This window comes from Anabrus simplex, chromosome 2, assembly GCF_040414725.1.
Source record: "Anabrus simplex isolate iqAnaSimp1 chromosome 2, ASM4041472v1, whole genome shotgun sequence".
In the NCBI taxonomy this organism is placed as follows: domain Eukaryota; kingdom Metazoa; phylum Arthropoda; class Insecta; order Orthoptera; family Tettigoniidae; genus Anabrus; species Anabrus simplex.
In genome coordinates, this window is record NC_090266.1 from 607,797,105 (window position 1) to 607,815,149 (window position 18,045).

Consider the following 18,045-nt stretch of genomic DNA (forward strand, 5'->3'; position numbering starts at 1 on the left):
CCAGAAATTTTAGGTGAGGGCTGAGAAACAAGGTAGAGAGATATCTGCTGTGCAGTCAGATAATGGTACTGAGTATACAAATGAAAAACTTCAACATCATTTACAGAAATCTGGGGTGAGACAATTGAGGTCTGTGCCACACAGCCCTATGCAAAATGGTTTAGCTGAGAGATATAATCAAACATAGTTTGATACTGTAAGATGTTTGATAATACAGTCAGGTAGTACCTAAGAGTTTTTGGGAGGATGCAATCATGATAGCTGCATGTGTGAGCTCTAAATTTTCAAATACCATTTCAGTTATGGTAGAGTAAGAAGTTAGATAAAAATGAGGTTGCTATTAGAGTTAAAGTACTTGGGTGTAAAGCTTGGGCTGCCAGAGTCAATGGAAATAAGTTGGGTTCCAGGGCTGAATCATGTGTTATGTTAGGGTATGTGTTAACCACAAAGATGGATATAGATTCTAGTCTAAAGAGAAGGAAGGTTATGTGATGAATGTGTATTATTTGAGGAAGTTTATTTCCATTCAGAGATAGACTTAATACTATACATGAATCAGCTGTATCTGAATCAACTGTGTTACTGGATGATGAAGTGGAGGTAGATATAATGGATGTTCAAGGCCCTGATGTAGCAGACCATAGTATTTTTAAGGAAGAAGCTGTAGAATATTGTGAAGTTCAAAACATAGATGAGAGAGTAGCTGCTGAAGACCAAAACAAGGAATGGGTATATAGATCATCAAGACAGAAGAAAGCTAAAACTTTCAGCAGCTATAATGCAGTAAGATATGGATATGGGTACCTAAGACTGTTAATGAAGCAATGTCATGTGAAGATGCTAGGAAGAGGAAAGGGGCAATGAGGCAGGAAATGGAGGTGATGAAAAAGAAGGATGTATAGGATATCGTTGCAAAGCCAGAAAGTGAGATGGTTATAGGTTAAAGATGGATGTTTGTGGTTAAATACAATGCTGGAGGAAAAATTGAATGGTATAAAGCATTAAAGGTTGCATTAGAGGTGTGTATATATGATGCAAGTGTGATAGAATAGTATAACTTGGAAACAATATTCTTTAACCCATAGGTAAATAATGCAAAAATTGAGCTCAAATTATTATTATTATTATTATTATTATTATTATTATTACTTGTGAGGTGTGGCTATGAAGTTGTTTACATCTATTAGTATTAGTACTGTTATTTAAGTAGTTATGTTAGGACTTAATTTGGTATAATCATGATCGTATTATTTGTGAGGTTATGTCATGAAACATCTGCTATATATATTAATATGAGTTTATTTAATGTAAGAACATGTAATTAATAGTATATAATTTATTGAATGAAAACCTACAACCTGTTTTCCAGTCAATGACCGGGTCAGGGATGGTATGAATGAAGCCCCCAACTTGTGGCGAGGATAGGAATTGTGCCGGCTGTCGAGGCCTGTCGCACTCCTCTGGGGCAATGATTAATGACTGACAGGTGAAATGAAATGATAGTGGAGAGTGTTACTAGAATGAAAGATGACAGGGAAAACTGGAGTACCCAGAAAAAAATCTGTCCTGCCTCCACTTTGTCCAGCACAAATCTCACATGGAGTGACCGGGATTTGAACCATGGTATCCAGCGGTGAGAGGCCGGCACGCTGCCGCCTGAGCCATGGAGGCTCTATATAATTTATGATTGCCTGTATATATGATGTATAATCCAAGGCAACATTGTGCAACACACTGTAATAAGTCCAGAACAATGCAATGTGTGACTGGAATTGTGTAGAAACTTCTTTACATTGTAAATAGGCTATTGGAGACTCTTGAAATTGCGAGAAAACATGCTGTGTCATATTCGTCTAGAAGCCTGGCCAGGCAATGTATATAAAGAGGCAGTCTTGAGGGTAGAGTTGAGATGTTTTAATGAGACTTGTGTGGAAGTTGTGTTTGAAGTCAAGTATGTGAATTGGTTATGTTGGTAGTTGGTTATGACATGCTACTGTAGCAGTCAAATGTTTGTCAAGATGGCAGTTCATTAATGTGTGTAGAATATGTGTAAATAACTTGTAAATAAAACAGTGCACACAATTTACAGCATTTTGTGTGCGTCTTTGTGGATACATCATTGGCGACTGTGACAAGGACTGAAGAACAAATTTTGGAATAATGTAGAGTTTGAGGGATGCTCCACCATTCAACACATTGGTTAAACACCAACACGGAAATGAAGATCATAAATTTTGGAATACGAGTGTAAGTGTATCAGAACAAAATGCAAGTGATACTGGAAGATACGTCTGTACAACAACTTAAAGACAAACTTGCAAAGAAGAATCTTTCAACGAACGGCAAGAAGAAATTATTGAAGATGCGGTTCAACAAGATCTCGTCAAAAAGGCGAAGACCCGGAAAGTTTTTCATCGAGGTGGATGAACATCCGGACTCGTCATCGGAAGAAGAGATAAATATAACCAAAACCTGTTCCAACTTAATGAGCATGATGCAGGCACTCGATGACAAAGTCTCAGACATTGATTCACAAGTTAATTCCAAGGTAACGAAACAGAATGACAAACATTCAGACAAAATTACAGACGTCAATTTCACCGTAACAGAAAAGATTTCAGAACAAATTTCTAAAGTAAATGACAACTTTCAGACAAAATTTCTCTAGCTAACCAGTTTTAACAGGACAGATATCAAGTGTACACACAGGTTTATAAAGTAGAACAATGCCTAGAATCAAGAATTTCAACCGTAGATGATAAATTAAATTTCATCCCAAATTAGAAACGTCACCAATCAGTTAATACAGCAGATATCGGACATCAAGCCAAAACTGGGATAGGCTGAGCAGATCAATATAGGGTAAGCCAGTTAGAAGGGGACATCTCGAACCTCAAGGAGGAGGTGGAAATCCAGGTTTCCGTCGTGAAACAACAGGTTGAGGGGAGAATTTCTACAGTCGAGAGAAATTTTGAAAGCCGTATCTCGGCTGTTGAGGGGAATTTTGGGAGCCGTATTTCTGCCATTGAAGGAAGGTTAGAGAACCGGATTTCGACCATCAAGGAAGATGTGTAGAATATGAGAGAGAGCATCCTTCACGCGGTAGAAGACATATTAAATCAAACAGGACCTATCGCCACGCCTTCAACCCCCTCAAACCTAACCGGCCGTACAGGACACCTAGACCCGAAGGTGATTATACAGAGCCTTCCAGAATTCTATGGACGACTGGAAGAGAACCCGACTAGCTTCATCGAGGGATCAGTCAGTCTACTAGGAAGGACTAATCTACCGGAGTACATCCTCGTTCAACTCATCACACCGCGGTTAAAGGGGCAAGCTGCTACTTGGTGGAAAAACTTGAAGGGCTTAAATTTAAACTGGACGGACTTAAAGAGGTATAATTCCAAAGGGGTGAAGAGCTCTGTGAAAAGGAAGCTACTAACTGAGGCACAACCAACTGGCATGAGAGCTAGCACGTTGGTCCTCCACAAGTACCAGCTCTTCAAGAGGCTGCACCTGGAAGGAAGCAAAAACGAGATCGAACCGGACATCGTGGAGCTACTCCATGATAAGAATAGACCCCTAGTGAAGGTGTCACAACCAAGATCCTTTGATGATCTGCATAGAATCATCGTTCAGTTGGAAGAGGAACACAAGAGCAAAGCCACGGAAGAGACCAGCTTGGTTAGGAAATGCTACCAGTGTGGAAGAACGGGACACTTGAAGAACAAATGCCCATCCTTGGTGTCGGAAAGCTAGGTCCGGCCCATTCTGGATTGAGGGGGGATAGGACCAGGAACAGGAATGCGCCTCCAGACCCAACAGACAAGCAACCCTGGTCAAGTAGGAGAGGGATTAGTCAGATTGTGAGCAGAACTGGCCAACCTCGCCCAGCTATCATCTTGCGGATAGGCAACGAGAATTTTTCAGCCATACTCAACAGCCAAGCAAGCCATTCATTTGTAAATGGGACTGTTGCCAGATTACTATAGCCTATGAAGTCTCACCATCGCAGAAGGGTAGTGGGAGCAGCAGACAGGGTAACCTATTCCATCAAAGGACAGACTAATCTAACTGCTAAATGCATGGACCTGCCCATTGTAATTAACATTGCAGATTCAGAACCTAATACCTGACATCATATTAGGTCATGAATTTCTGGTAGAATACAAGGTGATCCTCGACTATGCAGTTCATGAAGTCTTTTTGAGAAAAGACAGACGTCTGAGGGTCGCCTGGCAAAATGGAAATCTCTGCACTCGCAAGGATGCAGAAGTGGACATAGACCTGGGAGATATCCAGTTAACACATTTTCAACCAAGTGAAGAAGAAGAGCTGAGATGCGCCTTAAAGGACTTTCCAGAAGTCATAACCAACAAAATAGGATGGACTACCAATGTAACGCACACCACTGAATGCAGCACCTCCTCGCCCATCAAGCAAAGTCCATATCCAATCAACCCGGAGAAACGCAACTTCGTCATTCAGAAGATTCAAAAGATGGAAGGGCAAGATCTCATCAAACCTTCCACATCCTGTTGGGCTTCGCCTATTGTCCTACCAAAAAAAGAAGAATGGTTAGTATCGACTATGGCGTGGACTTCCGCAAGTTGAACGAGAAGACCGTTAGTTTCACTTTACAATGGCGAAAAATGAAAGTATCCTCCTAATCAATACATCATATATTCCGTCATTAGACGGAGTAAACAAGATCAGACATGTTTCGGCTCGTTTGAGCCATCTTCAGTGAAAAAAATTAGGGGGGTTGAAATAATTTACATAATATGAGTTGAAAAAATGCTAAAAAAACATAATGAAAGCGCAAATGAAAAAACAAACAAAAGAGCCTATACGGAAACAAAATTAGCACAAATATACAATATTTACATCAATATGCAGAGCAAAAAACAACTTAAGACCGTTAGTGACGCCTACCCCATGCCTGACCTGAAAGTCTTGCTGAAACAAGTAAGTGGGTCTAAGATTTTCAGCATGCAGGATCTCAACTCTGGATACTGGCAAGTGGAGGCTAAGAACAGTTCTAGACCACTGACCACCTTCATGACACTGAGAGGATTGTGCCAGTTTGCTGTAATGCCTTTTTGACTGAAGAATGTTCCTGCAACCTTCATGTGATTGATGGATAAGATATTGTCAGGATATGTTGGAGATTTCTGCCAAGTGTATCTCAACAACATTTTAATTCACAGCAAGAATTTTCAAGAGCACCTTGTACACCTGAAGAAATTGCTGGAACGACTGAAAATTCATGGACTGACCTGCCAACTAGAGAAGTGCCACTATGCCCAGTCCCGCGTAGAATATCTTGGCCATGTCCTAAAATCTGAAGGCTTAGAAAGGCAACCGGAGAAGAATAGAGCTATCGAGTTCGGCAGCTATACAGCACTGGGGATTGGGAGATTCGTCCACACCCACTTCTGGTCAAGATGATGCAGCTATTTCCCTAGCAGAGTGGCAGCATAAGTAGCAGCAGGACATCAAAGAAAAGCAAGCTTTGGCTGAGAAAAGATTCCTTACCTAGGCCAAGGCTCAAGATGTTGAAGAGACCCAGATCTTCCTACCAGGCCAACAAGTACTGCGACTTAACGACCCAGTCAGTAATAACATTGGAGGACTTCACGCAGCTCTCGCACCTACAGTAAGTGACTTGGTCCCGTCAAGGTCAATAAGCAGCTGGGCCATGGAGTCTACTTACTAAAGACCAACCCTCCTGTCAAAGTCAACGCATCGGAGTTGCGGCGAGTCACCTAACCACTGCATATACAGAGTAAGCCTGGTACTCCCACGGGTCCACCTGGAGGAGAGGATACTAATGACACAACACAATCTGGTCATTAGGAGGAGAACGCACCGACTACCACCGAGGAAGAGGCTGGCGGCGAGGTGACACCAACCCCTGACATGGCACGATCCGGTCAAGAGGAGGAGAACACATCCAGCGACGTTGAGGAAGAGAGAAGATACAATCTATAACCGAGGCAAAGCTGAAGAGTGTGATAGACTGTTGAAATTGTTTCAAGTTATAGGGGGGATATTGACGCCAGTGTAATAGACTAGTATAACTTGATAATTCGAGCGCGATTTTTTGCATTATTTACTCATGGGTTAAAGAATAATCATTACTATTATTCTTATGACTTGTGAGGTGTGACTATGAAGTTGTTTACATTTATTAGTATTAGCAGTATTATTTACGTAGTTATGTCTGGACTTTATTTGGTATAATCATGATCGTATTATTTGTGAGGTTATATCATGAAACATCTGCTGCATTTATATTACTATGATTTTATTTAATGTAAGAACAAATAATTAATAGTATATAATTTATTATTACCTGTATATATGATGTATAATCCAAGGCAACATTGTGCAACATACTGTAATAAGTCCAGAACAATGCAATGTGAGACTAGAATTGTGTAGAAACTTCCTTACATTGTAAATAGGCTACTGAAGACTCTCAAAATTATGAGAAAACATGCTGTGTCATATTCTTCTAGAAGCCTGGCTAGGCAACGTATATAAAGAGGCAGTCTTGAGGATAGAGCTGAGTTGGTTTTTTTTTTTAGACTTGTGTGGAAGTTGTGTTAGCCGAGTGTTTGAAGTCAAGTATGTGAATTAGTTAGTTGGTAGTTGGTTGTGACATGCTACTGTACAGTCAAATGTTTGTCAATATGGCAGTTCATTAATGTATGTAGAATATGTGTAAGTGACTTGTAAATAAAACAGTGTACACAAATGACAGCATTTTGTATGCGTCTTTGTGGATACATCATATACAGAGTTGCTTGGGAAACTAAAGGTGTACTTGCCATCAATGATGATGGAAGTTTTGTTTCTAGCTTATATAGAAGTGCTGTAGGAAGTATTCTATACCTTTCAAATAATTATAGACCAGATATCGCATTTGTTGTCAGTACTTTATGTCAAAAATTTTATAATACAACTAAACAAGAATGGAAGAAACTAAAACATATGCTTAGGTATCTATATGCTATGAGAGATGTAAAAATTGCTTTTTTTTATTTTTGTATGAAAATGTCCAAATGTATTGTGATGCTGATTGGGCGGGAGACAAAGAATCTAGACGGTCTGAGAGTTGTTCTTTCAGGGGTGCCATATCATAGTATAACAAGAAACAACCTTGTGTTGCTCGTTTAACAATGGAGGCAGAATATATGAGTATGGCAGAAACAGCTAGGAAACTTCTATGGCTTAAGGATATTCTCATTGAACTAGAACAAGAGAACATTATTGCTACCCCAAGTGAGATTTATTCTGATAATGCTTCAGCTATAAATTTCCCTGTTTCATAGATTGCATTCTTGTTAGTCAATTGTTGTCCTTTGTGGCATGTGTAGACCAATGTGGGCCAATAATAGGTTTAATATTGTTATGTGCCAGCCTTACGGTAGGCCCTTTCGGTACTTCCTGGAAGGGGTTAGTGAGTTAGATGATCGGGGATCTCCCAGCCAACCTGGAGGGCAAAACTGGCCTTTCCGTGAATTGTTCTCGTTGGCTGGTTTACCTGCAAGTTCCTGGGAGATCCAACAAGAATGTTCCTTCCATCTCTAGCCACACTGCGAATATTCCGGTACACATCACCCGAGCTATAGAAAGAAGGCTAGCCACGGACAGTCGGTCAGTGTTGGACTCCGTGGTGGAGTCAGTGTTAGAGTGAGTGTGGGACTCAGAGGTGGAGTCAGTTGGACTCGGTGGATTGAGGTTCGGTGACTGGGCTCAGGGCGACAGCAGTGTTGGCTGCCGCTAGTGCCCCATCGGAGTCTGAACGAGGAGCGGTTGCTGTTGCATTGGAATGTCGAGTGAGTAGCTGGACTGAAGACGGCATACGGGACAGAAGGCTCTGTACTGCCTTAGAGTACTGTGCATGTGTACTTCTGTGGACTGAGGACTGATGTAGAGTCAGCGACCAGAGCAGCCATCACAAGTGTAACTGGAACAGTATCAATGATCGTTCTGTGAAGAGTACTGTCCTCTGTTTAGTTGTTTGCTGTGTTTGACTGTGTGAATTACTGTACTGTCTCTGGAGTCAAACTAAGGAACAACCATCGTATGTTGCATGCCAAGTAGCCCTGTGTGCAAAACTAGCTGTCTGCATGCAGTTGTTGTGTGGGGTGACTGGACTTGGAGAGGTGAAAGTAAGATGAGCCTTTTAATAGGATTATAGCCCTCTCAGGTGATTCCAAAGAGCGAGCCCTCCCTGTTGTGTGTAAAGAACAGAGACCTGTAAATAGACAGCAATTAGTAAGCGGAGCCATTCATGGCTGAATAGAATTGTGTGTAGGCATTTATTTATTGGGTCATGAAATAAATTAGAGTAATAAAACTGATGACGCTTTATTCATTACAATATCTAACGTCTTCATCTTAATTATTATAACTTGCCCAGATATAACCAACAGAGTGATGTATATGTAAGAGATTTTGTACCCACAGATAGTACATGCTGGGTGTTGAACACTACTGGAATATAGACTACAGAAGGAATATTGCCAGAGCTTTTGCTACTGTGGTATTGAACAGAATATTCAACATTCTTCCGTGGGCATTAATATCTTATTAGAAGAATCCATGACTATCAAAGATGAAGACCCTAACTGGTTCTAACTTTTAAAGAATGATTTTCTACACAACTCTGGGAAGTTTATTTTGTTAATATGAGGTGTTAATTTTATGAATAAAATGAAAAATCAGCCTGTGAAATTTCTAGTAAATTTTTCTATAATGTATTTATTTGTAATAAGGGCATGTTAAAGAAAGCGAAAATTCTAAATAATCAGAGAATAGCCCTAATGTGTTTTTTAAAGTATGAAAATACCAAAACCACTAAGTGGAGTGGCCGCACGTGTTAACACACTATGTCTATGGAGCCAAGCTCTGCATACGGGAGACGCATGGCTTCTAACTCCACCACTGGCTATCCTGGAAATGGTTTCCTTTGATTTCCCATTTTCACTTCCAGCAAATGCCGTGGCAGTTCCTATTCAAAGACCACAGCAGATTCCTTCCACCTTCTTAACCAATTTCATTCTTCATTTCATCATTAATAGCTTCTCAATTGAGGTTGGAATTAGGAAGGACATCCAGACATAAAAGCATGGCAAGTAAATTCATCTCACCTCTTCACTGACCCTGTATCAAGAAACAGTACAAAGGGGTAGACATACATACCGGTACATGAAAATACCAAAACCAGACTGAATTGCTTCATTGTTAGATATAAAATCTATACGCATGAGCAATGGCACGACAGATAGCGCGACCACTCCCAGGTTAAATAATCATGTACACTACATTACTTCTTATACTGATGGTTCAAACCATCAAAGAACTTCACAAGTATGTGGGGGCAATTTACTTTCCACAACTTGCAACTTAAGCCAAAAAATTTACAATCAGACAGGGCTAAATATGCATAAAATATTCCTGAATTAAGAAAGCACTTATATGTACAGACTCCCTCAGCATTATTAATGCATTATAAAACCCAGAGAACATGAAAAATTGGTAAACACACAATTTTAGAAAGCTAAGCTATGACTTATTTTTAAGAAAATGCTTCATAATGTTTATGTGGTTCCTGGAACATTTAAGTAAACTTGGCAATATTAGGGCTGATAAAATAGCAAATGAGGTAGTTAATGGATAAGGTTTAAACTACTGTATTACATTACAATCCCTGACACAGATTTATGGGAACCCTATCAAATGTTCATTAAAGAATACTGGAACAAACAATGGCAACAGTCATACAAACATCTATTCAATATCTAAAATGCAATACCAAAAAAAAAAAAAAAAAAAAAAAAAAAAAAAAAAAAAAAAAAAAAAAAAAAAAAAATAATAATAATAATAATAATAATAATAATAATAATAATAATAAAGCCATGCTCTGCATTTGGATTCTATACAAAATGACACATAACTACAATATACAACTTTGTTTAAATCATGTCTGCACTGTACAATTAAGTGACTGAATGCAGTGCTTCGCAAAGTCCAAAAATGTTCAAAGAAGAAGAAGAGGAAGTAGAAGAAGAAGAAGCATGGATTGGGTGTAGTAGTTGAGGTTCACATTTTGTAAAAAAAAAACAGGCAAGTGATTTCACCTTAGATGACATAAATGAAGTGTTTGCTAGTATTGAGTAGTAAGAGTACAAGTTTGACAATAAAAGTAGTTGTTCGGAAAATTTGAGTGATTATGTTAGTGCTATGAAAACACATGCTGAAACCGAGGATTGGACAAGGAAAGGGCAAAAATATGATCCCAAGTTCATTTGGAGTACGAGTCTGTTTGTGCATAATATACAGGTATTACATACCGTAATTCAGGTAGTGGTATAAATGGGGCAGCTCTAATGGCAACAATATAGATTAGTCATTTCTTCACTTCCTAACGCAGTCTACATGGAGTGCATCAAGGCTGCTTAACATAGTTCTTGAACATAATATTTACTTTTCTTTACTGACACAGAACGTTTCACGGTGATGATGGGACAGGAAAGGGCTAGGAGTGGGAAGGAATCAATCATGGCTTTGATTAAAGCATGGCTCCAGCATTTGCTCGGTTTGAAAATGGGAAACCATGGAAAACCATCTTCAGGTCTGCCGACAGTGGGGTTCAAACCCATTGTCTCCTGAATGCAAGCTGACAGCTACATGACCCAAACTGAGCAGCCACTCTCTTGGTCTTGATCTTCCTTAGAGGAAATGAGGGTGCAGTGGTTACCATCCTATCTTCACCACCAAACCGTAGTTCTTCCTTCTTAGCTGTTAAATCACTGTGGATCCTATGCCGATAACAGTTATGGATAAACTTCTGAGGTAAATCACCCACTAAAAAAACCACAAATCTCTTCATGCGAATTATTCCCTTCAGTAAAGACTCTGAAAACAACTTTACTACTTCCAGGTAGTAAAGGCCCAAATGGATGTGTAGGAATAGTATTTGTAGTAATCAGGGGGATTGAGACATATTGGTGAATAGCCAATTAAAGGAAGAACAGAAGGAAGGAAGAAATTAAAATAATATTATAACACTTACCTGTAGCCAACCTCACCACCACTATAGCTATCTTGAATGAAGTTGCTCATCCACTCCTCTCTCTGCACATCAGGAAGAGGTTGGCCACGATTAAATTGGTACACCTTTCCTGATAAACAAATGTTGAATCAGTTGCTGAGGAAGGTTCAGTTAAGGTAGAATCAATATGACTTATATTAAATTTTAAGGAGTATCCTCATAGGTTCACAAAATAAGAAGTTGCACACAGGTTTTCAAACAGTTTCCTAGCTATTGCAGCATGACTACCTTCATTTTGCTCTGGCCTGCACCAAGAGACAGATACAAAAATACTGCATCCATCGAGGGACAGCTACAGATGGACCACGGAAATGAAATCATAATTACGCAAAATTTTGAAGCTGGAATTCTGAAATGACTAAATATTAACTTCTACAATAATTTCTTAAAACCAGAAGATTCTAAATTCAAAAACTCTTACGCATCATCTCTGATACTTATAAGAGTTGCCAGCAGTGAACGTGTGAAGTACAGAAGTTCTATTTCCATGATCCTAAGACAAAGCAGTGGGTTGGTGCATACTAGCCACCAAAGCATAATAAAACCATAACATAGAATATGCCCATGCTGCAAACACTTACTCCTGCTTAGGTAACTGGTATCCATATTATCTCTATAATGCTACTAAGCCAATATTGTTTTCATGATTTAAGAACTAGCATGTAACTACAGTACCTGACAAAGAATTTTAAAATCCACTGAATACAGAATAATGCCAACGAAATGCTTCAAACTTAACCAGGGCATAAATCTTTGAAGATGGCCTACACTGTCCCATACTAGGATATTACCAGAATATCTTTTTCAACTCCTATAAGCTAGAACTAAGAACTGGACTCATTCCAAATAATCTTTTAGAAGCCTGAATGGATTAAGATCTGAGGCATGTGGGAAAAAGTGTTACCTCACGAATATTATTCATTATGCTCTTAACACTATTTCTAAATGAATCCCATTGTGTCTTTTGATCTTGCATTGGAGAACACTGTTTCCAGCAAGGGCTAGCCTAGTCTTTAACAATTCTTAAGACACTATCAATACTACCGTAAAACCTTGCTGACAAAAACTGGAAGGGACTGGAAAATTGTGAATTCATATTTTAAAAATTTGTGTTAAATGGGATTAATACTCTACTGTTCAGGATAACGTTCAAATCACTAGTGTGTCACATACCCAATATGAGCAACCAAAAATTTACAGAAACAGCAATGTTTTACCCTTCCATGTAGTACCAACAACAACAGCAGTTAGTACGCAATAATATACTTTCCTGAAAAAGAACGTTCACTAAGATGCATGGATTAAAAACTGTTCTTAGGTAGCATCATTTACAATTGTTGACCTAACTATACTGGTGTATAGTTTAGAACCGCACTGCTTAGATATCATTATTGTATTTGAGAGCCGTCAAGCTTTCCTGTGCACTGGAGTACAGTATCTGTGAGACACAGAGAATAACATTACTAAACATATGTGGAGCTTTCTTCAAAGGCAGTGAAGACATGACCACCAAGGTGGGCATTTCATTATTGCCTGCTATTCCTCAACATGCTTGCTTTCCAAGCGATATTGTTGTAAAGAGGGAATTATGTAGAAATGAAACCAGACTAAGACAGCGGAGTGTGCTGTCACCTCTTTTGTATCTAATGGTTATGGACGAAATTGTAAAGGAGACAAAGAAAGCATATGGGAATAGGGATATGAAGTTATTACTTATTTGCAGACATCTTTTAGCTAGTTTTCAATATATAATCCAAGTACCTCAATACATTTTTCCCACTGTCACACTAGTTTCAATATATCTCATTCACAGAACTCCGCTTCCTGGGTGCATGCAACCAATGTGACTTCTTCATCTCAAAGGAAGGACTGGCAGCCCAAGAATTTCTTCAATGGTACAAACCAATAGAACTGTGATGGTGCCTGGTCTAACCTGTACGGTAGGTGCTGGAAATACTCATGGCTGAATTGCTCAAGTTTTACTCAAACACAGGCCATAACATGGGGGTGACCATCATCATGAAGCAGTTCAACATTTTCATTGTCCTTTTGGAGCATTTATCATGAAGGCCCTGATGCAACTTAACCTATGTTCTATCATAGCTTTTGGCATTTACAGTGGTCCAGTTTGGATAAAACTCCACCAACAAACTGCCATGCATAACCCACAACATCATTACTTGGACTTTTATCATAGAATCACTGAATTTCTTCAGGGCCTGGGAGTTTGAGTATTTTCACACCGCAGAGGTGTGATTTGTTTTGGTAGTATAGGAGTATATTTGTCACAAATGTGATGGGGAACTATTCATATTAATGGGGCTTATGGAAGAAAGAAATCAGAACTGGTGGAGTCAGCAAAGAGGCTGCATCTGGATGTGCTTGGAGCAAATGATATTCGGGTAAGGGGAGAAAACGAGGAAGATATAGGAGATTATAAAGTATACTTGATGGGTCTTAAAAAAGGGAAGGGAGTGTGGAGTTGGGCTGTTCATCAGGAATACTATTACATGCAACATAGTTTCTGTTAGGGACGTAAATGAGCGAATGACGTGGGTAGATTTGGTAGTTGAAGGAATTAGAACGAGAACTCTCACATTGTATTCACTATGTGAGGGTGCAGATGAGGATGAAATTGACAACTTTCATGAAGCATTGAATGATGTAATAGTCAGGATCAACAGAAAAGATAGGATAGTGCTGATGGGTGATTTCAATGCCATACTTGGAAATCGAACTGAAGGATATAAAAGGGTGATTAGTAAATGTGGGGAGGATATGGAAGCTAATAGGAATGGGAAGTGTTTGCTGGACTTCTGTGCTAAATATGGGTTTAGCAGGTACGAATACATTCTTCAAGTATAAAGCTATTTCACTGCTACACACAGAAGGGTAAGGGCACCAGATCCCTAATAGACTATATCGTAATCGACTTTGAATTCAGGGAATCTGTTTGGAATGTGTGGGTTTTCTGGGGATTTTTTGATGTACAGATGACTATCTGATCTTTAGTGAACTAAGTATCTCTCGGCTTAGGAGAAAGTGAAATCTGTCTGCAGATGAATGAGGGTAGAAAATCTGCAGGACAAGGAAATTAGACAGATTACAACCTATGAATTTCATGTTGGAGCCATATTGAGGATGGATCATCTGCTGAAAGGTATAAAGAGGCAGGGAAGGATTCAGTTAGGTGGAAATGTAGTAAGCAGTCCGGCCTATGCTGACGACTTGGTCTTAATGGCAGATTGTACCGAAAGCCTGCAATCGAATATTTGGAACTTGAAATGATCCTAACATTTTAAAGCAATTTTTACTATAACAATACAGGTATTGAATAGGGAGACCCATGAATATAATTCATTTATAAGAATTGAATTTATGAAATTAGACAGGCGTACATGGATATGATTCATGAAAAGTTCCAAACAGTCGACGGTAAACAGGTTCAGGATATAGAAAGAAAATAGGTGGCATACAGGGATGCTTGCAGTAGAGACAGCAAGTGAATGCCTAGGAACAACTGTGTGTAAAGATGGAAGAAAGCTAACATCATGGTGGAATAATGAAGTGAGAGCAGCTTGTGAACATAAAAATGTGTATCAGAAGTGGCTTCAAGCAAGGACTGGTGCAGACAGGGAATTGTACATAGATGAAACAGAGTGAAACAAATAGCTGTTGAGTCCAAAAAGAAGTCGTGGGAAAATTTTAGTAATAATGTGGAAACACTAGGTCAAACAGCAGGGAAACATTTCTGGACAGAAATAAAGAATCCTCAGAAGGAAGGGAAAAAGGAAATGAATAGTGTTTTGGGTAATTCAAGTGAACACATAACAGATCCCAGGGAATCAATGGACGGGTGGGAGGAATAATATGAAAAAATCTTTTAATGGTAAAAGGAAATCTTCCTGGTGACATCACCAACAACCGAGCTCATGGGGAGGAGGACAATGATGTTGGTGAAATTACACTTGATGAAGTGGAAAGGATGGTAAATAAACTCCATTGTCATAAAGCAGCAGGAATAGATGAAATTAGATATGAATTGGTAAAAGGCAGGGACGAAATGGCTTCTTAGAGTGATGAAATTAGCATGGTGTGTTAGTAAGATACTTTCTGATTGGACAAAAGCAGTAATTGCTCTATAAGCAAGGGACCAGGAAGGATTGCAACAGCTATTGAGGTATCTCATTAATCAGTATATCAAGCAAAGTGTTCGCTGGCATCTTGGAAGGGAGGGGGTACGATGAGTGGTTGAGAGGGAGTAGGATAAAAACCTGTGTGGTTTCAAACCACACATGGGCTGTCAGGACCAAATTTTCAGTATGTGCCAGGTAATTGAAAAATGCTACAAGAGGAATAGACGGTTACGTTTAGGTTTCGTAGATTTAGGGAAAGTATATGACAAAATATCAAGGGAAAAGATGTTCGCTATACTGGGGGACTATGGGCTTAAGTGTAGATTATTAAAATCAAAGGCATTTATGTTGCCAATTGAGCTGCAGTGAGAATTGATGGTAGAATGAGTTCTTAGGTCAAGGTACTTTCAGGGGTTAGACAAGGCTGTAATCTTTCACCATTGTTGTTCATAGTTTACATGGATCATCTGCTGGAAGATATAAAAAGGCAGCGAGGGATTCAGTTAGATGGAAATGTAGTAAGCAGTCCAGCCTATACTGACGACTTGGTCTTATGGCAGATTGTACTGAAAGCCTACAATTTAATATCTTGGAACTTGAAAATAGGTGCAATAGATGCCTTTCAAAGACTAAACTGATGTCAGAAGGTAAGAAATCCAAGAGAACTGAATGTCAGAATGGGGATACAAAGCTGGAATAGATAGATAATGTCAGGTATTTAGGATGTGTGTTCTCCCAGGAGGGTAGTATAGCGAGTGAGACTGAATCAATGTGCAGTAAAGCTAATGCAGTGAGCTCGCTGTTGTAAATAACAGTATGCTGTAAGAAGGATGTTTTTGTTTTGTTTTTCTGCTAGTTGCTTTACGTCGCACCAACACTGATAGGTCTTATGGTGACGATGGGACAGGGAAGGGCTAGGAGTGGGAAGGAAGCAGCCGTGGCCTTAATTAAGGTACAGCCCCAGCATTTGCCTGGTGTGAAAATGGGAAACCACGGAAAATCATTTTCAGGGCTGCCGACAGTGGGGTTTGAAACTACTATCTCCCGAAAAGAAGGATGTTAGCTCCTGGACAAAAATTACATTGGTCTGTTTTCAGATCAACATTGCTTTACGGGAGTGAAAGCTGGGTGGACTCACGATACCTTATTCATAAGTTAGAAGTAACAGACATGAAAGGAGAAAAAATTATTTCTGGTACAAACAGATGAGAACAATGGCAGGAGGGTACTCAGAATGAGGAGATGAAAGCTAAATTAGGAGTGAACTCCATGGATGAAGGTGTACGCAAAATCAGCTTTGGTGGTGGAGACAGGTGAGGCGAATGGAAGAGGATAGGTTACCTAGGAGAATAATGGACTATGTTGTGGAGGGTAGGGGCTGCCTGGCCAAGGTGGTAAAGGTGTGCTCGGTTCACACAGAAGGACGTGGGTTCATTTCCCCACCAGGAAGTCGAAAAATTTAAGAAACGATATTTCTACTTTTGGAGGTGCATATAGCCCTGAGGTTCACTCAGCCTGCATGTAAAATGAGCGGCAGATTAATTCATGGGGGCAAAGGCGGCTGGGCATAGAGCTAACCACTTTATCCCACCAAGTGTCGAGGTTATGGATAGTGGAAGCCTTTACCCGCCACCCTTCCAAGGGCCTTCATGGCCTGTACGAAGATGACTTTTTTGACTTTGTTATGGAGGGAAAGAGAAGTAGACTGAGACCAAGACAACATTGGTTAGACTCAGTTTCTAACGATTTAAAGATAGGAGGTATGGAACTAAACGAGGTCAGAGTAACTAGTAACAAATACTGGTAGAGGATTGTAGCGGTGTTTAGTAATTCACAGAGGCTTGCAGACTGAACTCTGAAAGGCATAACAGTATATAATGAAGATGTATGCATGTATGTCTGTATGTATGTGTATGTAACAAATACATTTACAATAACATACGAAAATTGAAAAATAGAAAAGCATCTGCAATTGTTAAGATTTCTGGGGATACACTAAAGACAATCGGTTGGGATATAGTACCATACCTGAATTACTTATCTGATTACTGTTTCCATGAAGAAGCTATACTGAATCAATGGAGAGTTGCTATAGAAGCCCATGTATAAAGGATGGGGTGATAAAACAAAGCCGATAATACAGGCCAGTCAGCTTGACATGTGTTGCATGCAAGTTTTGGAAGAACATTTGTTCTGATCGTATTATACATGTTTCCAAATTACTATTTGGTTAGATAGAAGGCACATCGGAATTTGGAAAAAATTTTCCACTGAAGCTCAACTTATAGGAATCCAGGAAGATATAGTATATATTTTAGACATAATGTCAAATGGAATGCATAGTGATTGACCTAACAAGGTATTTGATAGGGTAGATCGTGGGAGATTACTGACAAAAATGAGTGTAATTGGACTAAACAAAGGAGTGACTCAATGGGTGGCTATATTTCTAGAAAATAGAACTCTGAGAATGAGAGTAGGAGAAGCATTATCTGATCTTGTAATCATTCGGAGGGAAATTCCTCAGGGCAGTATTATTGGATGTTTACTTTTTCTTGTATATAAATGATGTGAGTAAAGAACTGGAATCAGAGATGAGGCTTTTTTTCAGGGATGTTATACTGTATAGTCTAACAAATAAGATTTTTTTGCTATTTTGCTTCACGTCGCACCGACACAGATAGGTCTTATGGCGACGATGGGATGGGAAAGGCCTAGGAGTGGGAAGGAAGCGGCCGTGGCCTTAATTAAGGTACAGCCCCAGCATTTGCCTGGTGT

General features: G+C 39.5%; 1 protein-coding gene across 1 annotated transcript in view; it reads right to left on the reverse strand.

Annotated features, from left to right (window-relative positions):
* LOC136864250 (transmembrane protein 192) overlaps positions 1-18,045 on the reverse strand; it is a 188,238-nt gene that overhangs the window by 21,288 nt on the left and 148,905 nt on the right. Inside the window, exon 6 of the mRNA XM_067140993.2 lies at positions 11,093-11,201. Within this exon, the coding sequence (XP_066997094.1) occupies positions 11,093-11,201 (109 nt within the window). The remainder of the gene's footprint in view (positions 1-11,092; positions 11,202-18,045) is intronic.